This window comes from Montipora capricornis, chromosome 3, assembly GCF_036669925.1.
Source record: "Montipora capricornis isolate CH-2021 chromosome 3, ASM3666992v2, whole genome shotgun sequence".
Lineage (NCBI taxonomy): Eukaryota > Metazoa > Cnidaria > Anthozoa > Scleractinia > Acroporidae > Montipora > Montipora capricornis.
Genome location: NC_090885.1, coordinates 40,143,956 through 40,148,955, shown reverse-complemented (window position 1 = coordinate 40,148,955; position 5,000 = coordinate 40,143,956). Strand labels below are relative to the sequence as shown.

General features: G+C 41.7%; 2 protein-coding genes across 2 annotated transcripts in view; both read left to right on the top strand.

Moving 5' to 3' along the window:
• LOC138040231 (uncharacterized) overlaps positions 1-401 on the top strand; it is a 7,776-nt gene extending 7,375 nt beyond the window's left edge. The window contains exon 3 of the mRNA XM_068885996.1: positions 90-401. Within this exon, the coding sequence (XP_068742097.1) occupies positions 90-401 (312 nt within the window). The remainder of the gene's footprint in view (positions 1-89) is intronic.
• A 2,644-nt stretch (positions 402-3,045) lies between these two features.
• LOC138041356 (piggyBac transposable element-derived protein 4-like) lies at positions 3,046-4,551 on the top strand. The gene has a single exon (XM_068887135.1). It carries the CDS (start codon positions 3,061-3,063, stop codon positions 4,549-4,551), a length of 1,491 nt encoding a protein of 496 aa, XP_068743236.1. The 5' UTR covers positions 3,046-3,060.
• The last annotated feature ends 449 nt before the right edge of the window (positions 4,552-5,000 follow it).

The window sequence follows — 5,000 nt, the reverse complement described above, 5'->3', positions numbered from 1 at the left end:
TATTGCTTTGAATTTATTCTCGGATTTTTTTATTGATGTTTTGTCGCTTTTAGGGTTCAGTTTTGACTGCCCATTTTTCTTTTTTTTAGGCCTTACAACAGCGTATTAAAGCTGTCGAAAGTGCCCAAGGCACCTCAGTCGAGTCATTGATACAGAGAATTTCATATTATGGTGGCAGAAGAGTTGAGGACTTCGACAAGTACGAAGCGCTTCGTTACGCCAAAGAATTAGCTTCTGTTGCAAAGTCCTCCAGTCACCCCAAGGCCGCCAGCTATGATGTTATCGCTTCGACTTTGAGAGAGAAGCTCCACGTCCCAGCTGGGCAGTTCAAGGCGTATTTCCTTGCTTTGTTAGCTGACAAGGATTTTTCCCGGGGTTATCGAAACGATCTCGAAGGTTGACAAGTCTTTCCAGCGGTCCACGCCATTTCACACCCAAACACGTAGAGGAAGTTTGCCATATCGGCAACCGTATTTTCAAGCCTATCAGCGGCCACCCTCTCGCGTTATTTGTTACAAATGTGGTGAACCAGGGCATAAGTCACCCCAGTGTTGGAAGCGCGCTCCTTCTCGTCAGCCTTCTTCTGCTGCTCAGCCTCGATTTAACCATCCCTCGACCTTTATGCAATAAAGATTTTCCTTTAGGCGAATAGTGCATTGTTTTTACTTGCCTTTTGTTTCCTTTATTTTTTGTTATTTCGGGGTTACCGTCTTTAATCCTCCACACTTTTATCCCTTAATACCGACTTATATTTTTACATACTTTATTTTGCCTACTCGCTATAGTGTTCTCCACTCGCTGTATTGTTGTCCACTCGCTATATTGTTCTCACTCCTCTTTCTTCTTCCCTCGGGTGGCATTCTCAAGGGGAACGAATGTTCCCTCTCGGATCACCGGGGCTGAGTTTGCCATTCCCTGGGCCTTACCTATTCTTTCTTCTGTTCTAGTTTTTCAAGATGCCTTTTCATGACTGGTAAAAGACTCCCAACTTTGATCCTGCCAAGACTTCTGTAAACTCGCCACGTTGGGTCAATTATAAGGGATCTCTTCTTACTGAGGCCCAGGAAATGGCAGACAATGCCCATATTAGTCAAGATTTCATCTCCTCAGTTATCACGGGAGAAGCGTCTGCCGACGCCTCCCATTTGGCCTTCCGTGACTCAAGTCTCTTTAGAGCGGGTGAATTCCATCGCCATATAGATCAATGGGACAAGTTATTTCAATTGTCTCATAACAATTTCTCTGAAGTACTGGACTGGATTCATAACTTTATCCACGTTGACAAGTTTTTTACCCATTATAAAGGAAGCTATAAGGGAGTCAATTATAACTGCGAAAGACTGCCTGCTCGCATTTTTGCTAATCATCCTTCTTGTAAGGCGTTTGCCCAGTTTATTTCTGATACTCTTATCGAGAGATTAGCTTCAGCCACCATCTCCCTCTGGGGCAAGGTAGGGGAATGTCCACCTCCACACCTGGTCATGCTGCTTACAGTAGAACCTACCAAACCACGCCTTTGTAATGACGACAGATTTCATCCGGGAGCTCTGAAACTGTCCAAAATGGAGGATCATAGAATAAGCCAATCACATGCCTCGTTTTATTGGCATCAGTTGCATATTTCATCCGTGAGTAATTGTCTCTTTAACCACTTGTGAACACTACGATGGCGAGCCGGCGTCGGTACCTTACTGAGGAAGAGATTGCCGCTTTGGTCGAAAGTGGTTTGGATTCGGACGCTGATAGCTACGCTGGAGGCATTTCCAGTGAAGAATTCGTCCTAAATACGCAGCTCGGTCTCGGTAAGTGACTCAGAGAAATTTCCTAGTTTGTAGTCAAAATCTATACGCCATGAACATCTGTGCAAGAATTGCGGGAAAATTTCAATCATTTGGTCTCGTTACCTATGAATTCTTACGTATTTCGTAAAAATATACTTTCAAGTTCACATATTGTGGTAAATAGCCGTTTATCTCGGTAAGGAAGGCTTTTTTAGCTCTTCGATGCAAAGAAATTCTGCATGTGCTTGGATGCGACGCCGAAGTATCGTATGTCATCGAAAGTGCATTCCGTTGCTATCGAGCAACCAGCAACAACAATCAACCATATGAAGTGGTAACATTCGAAGTCGTTGTTATTTTGTTTTTTCACGATGTCGCTTTCGCACAGTAGACACAGTAGATGATTTTTGTAGGTAATATAATAAAATTCCACGTACATGTACATTTTGTTTGTGCTTTCCTTTAATACCTTTTTTTCTTTGGTTAGTGATGAAGAAAGTAACACAGAAAAGCAATCTGTGGCACAAACTGGGTCTTTGGACGACGAAACAAGGGTAGCTGGTGCCACAGGTCAGTTTCAGTTATCTATATAAACTTTGTATTCATATTACTATTTTTCATCTGTGTAGAACTATCAGGTATACATGTATTCACATGGTACAATAATTGTAGTTATTGTTTATGTTTTTGTTTGAAAGGGACCCAACCTGTAGTAGTCTCTACTCCAAGCCCAAGCCAAGCAGATATGCCTGCTTCTGCACGTAAGTCTAAAAGCATTTTTCACTTTTGATTGATTGATCCTGTTTGGTGATGGTATATAAACTACTTTGGCCATTATAATGTCACACATTGTCATGCAACCCAAACATTGTAGTTGTTTTATATTATCATCGGTCATTGGGATATGTACATTGACTTACATCTCATTGTGATGTTCACTAGAACCCATGGCCACTGCTTCGTTCTATGGTGATAGGCCTCGCAAACGTCCAGGTTAGTAATAAGTTTTGTTTCTTTGTGTGAAGCAAATAATATAAAGGCTAATTATATCATTATTATTATAGCTCCCCGTACATGTGCTGCACCTGCACCTGCACATGGTCGAGGAAGAGGTCGAGCACCAGCACGTGGACTAGGCGGTGGTTGTGGGGCTGCAACAGCCAGCAATGTTGATACTTTCCTTTCATATGATGACCAGGATCAACAACATCAGCTTCCCCCCTTCAGTCCACAGCGGGCCATCGGGTTGCATTTGAATGCTCCTCTCCTTAGACAGTCCATGGTCACTGCTTTGGAGTTTTTTCTATTATTTTTCACTGAAAATATTATAGGGGACATTGTGAAACACACAAATACTTATGCCTGGGGGCATGTAGCGCAGACCTCATGTACCACCTACACCAATCCAGATGGTAGTTGGAATGACACCAACAATGAAGAGATCAAAAGGCTTATTGCCCTTCTCATTTATTTTGGTCTTGTCAAAGTTGGTGGTGAATGCTCCAACTACTGGAGTACAAAGACATTGTACAATGGGTTGTGGGCCAGGGGTATTATGAGTAGAAAACGATACAAAGCACTCATGGCCTTTTTACATGTGGTAGACCCTGATGAGGAAGTCCCGGGAGATAAACTTCGTAAGATAAACAGCTTTATTGAGTCTTTCAAGGAACGATGTAGGAACTTGTATCAGCCTACGCAAAATGTGGCCATTGATGAGCGGATGGTCAGATCTAGGCATCGCTCAGGAATTAGGCAGTACATCAAGGACAAGCCCACTAAGTGGGGAATCAAACTCTGGGTACTGGCAGACAGCACCAATGGCTATACCTATGACTTCAATGTCTACATTGGTAGAGCACAAGCGCAGGAAACCAGTGCAAATGGGCTTGGGTATGATGTAGTCATGAAATTGATGGATCCTCTTTTCGATCAGGGTTATCATCTGTATGTTGATAACTTTTATTCTTCGCTTACGCTTTTCAAGGACCTGTTTGCTAGAGGCACCGGAGCCACTGGTACTATTATGGAAACCAGGAGAGATTTCCCAGCAAATCTCAAAAATAGCAAGCAATGGGCCAAAGGAAAGCCTAGGGGAAGTATGAGATGGGAAAGGGATGGTCCCTGCCTAGCTCTTCAGTGGATTGATAATAAAGTTGTGTCTCTTTTGACAACAATTGAAAATGCAAATTATCGAACAACAGCCACACGTAAAACTAAGACTGCAGGGGTGTGGGACAGTGTTCAGGTTTCACAGCCCGGTACTATTGCAAAGTACAATAAGTACATGAATGCAGTGGATCGTTCTGATCAGATTCTAACTTGTCAGAACGTTCTTAGGAAATGTCTGAGGTGGTGGAAAACTTTGTTCTTTCACCTTATTGACGTGGCTGTTGTAAATAGTTTTATTTTATTCAAAGCACACCAGAAACAATTTCCGGACAAAGAGGCATTGAGGCGTCCATCAAGCTATGACCTCGTTAAATTTAGAGAGGAAATAGTCAGGCAACTATGTGGTTTTCTGGAGTATGGTAATCCACCTCTACCCTTCAACCCTCTCCCACCTCCTCCTCCTAGTGCATTTGTGACGGAACACATACCTATGATGGTGGAGGTAAAGAAAAGGTGTGCGGTGTGTTATAAAAAAAATAAGGCTGATCTAAAAGTTAAAACTAAGTGCTCTGCCCCTCAGTGTAATGTTCACCTCCACATTACTGAGGACAAACATTGTTTTAGGGAATATCATTCAGCTGCCTTTCATAGTCATTGATTATTGTTATGCTTTCTATTTATTGTAACGGGATATCAGGGTCTGCCACCTTTCTGTTGTACCAAGAAACTGAAAATGCATTGTAAGGAGGTTTATATTCAATTGTAATGGTACAACAGAGGTGGCCAGGGGGGTTGCACCTCCCTGGTCACTTTCATCAAAGTATAGGGCTCCAGGAAAAAAAATTGTGATTTTTTCATTTTTCGCACCTCTTTTTCTATTGAAATGGCCATGTTAGAAAAAATTGTAAAAAATTCAGTTTTGGTTGTGTTTATTTCAAATTTTGGAGAATTGTAAGTAATAAGTAGAGGAAGCCATATAATTTAGACATTTATCTCAGAACTTTGCCTCTTGGTCAATAATTATGTTTGATGTTATAATTTATGCATAATTTATGCAAATTTAACCCATATATTATTTTTTGGCGAAAAAATGTTAGCTCTAATGCC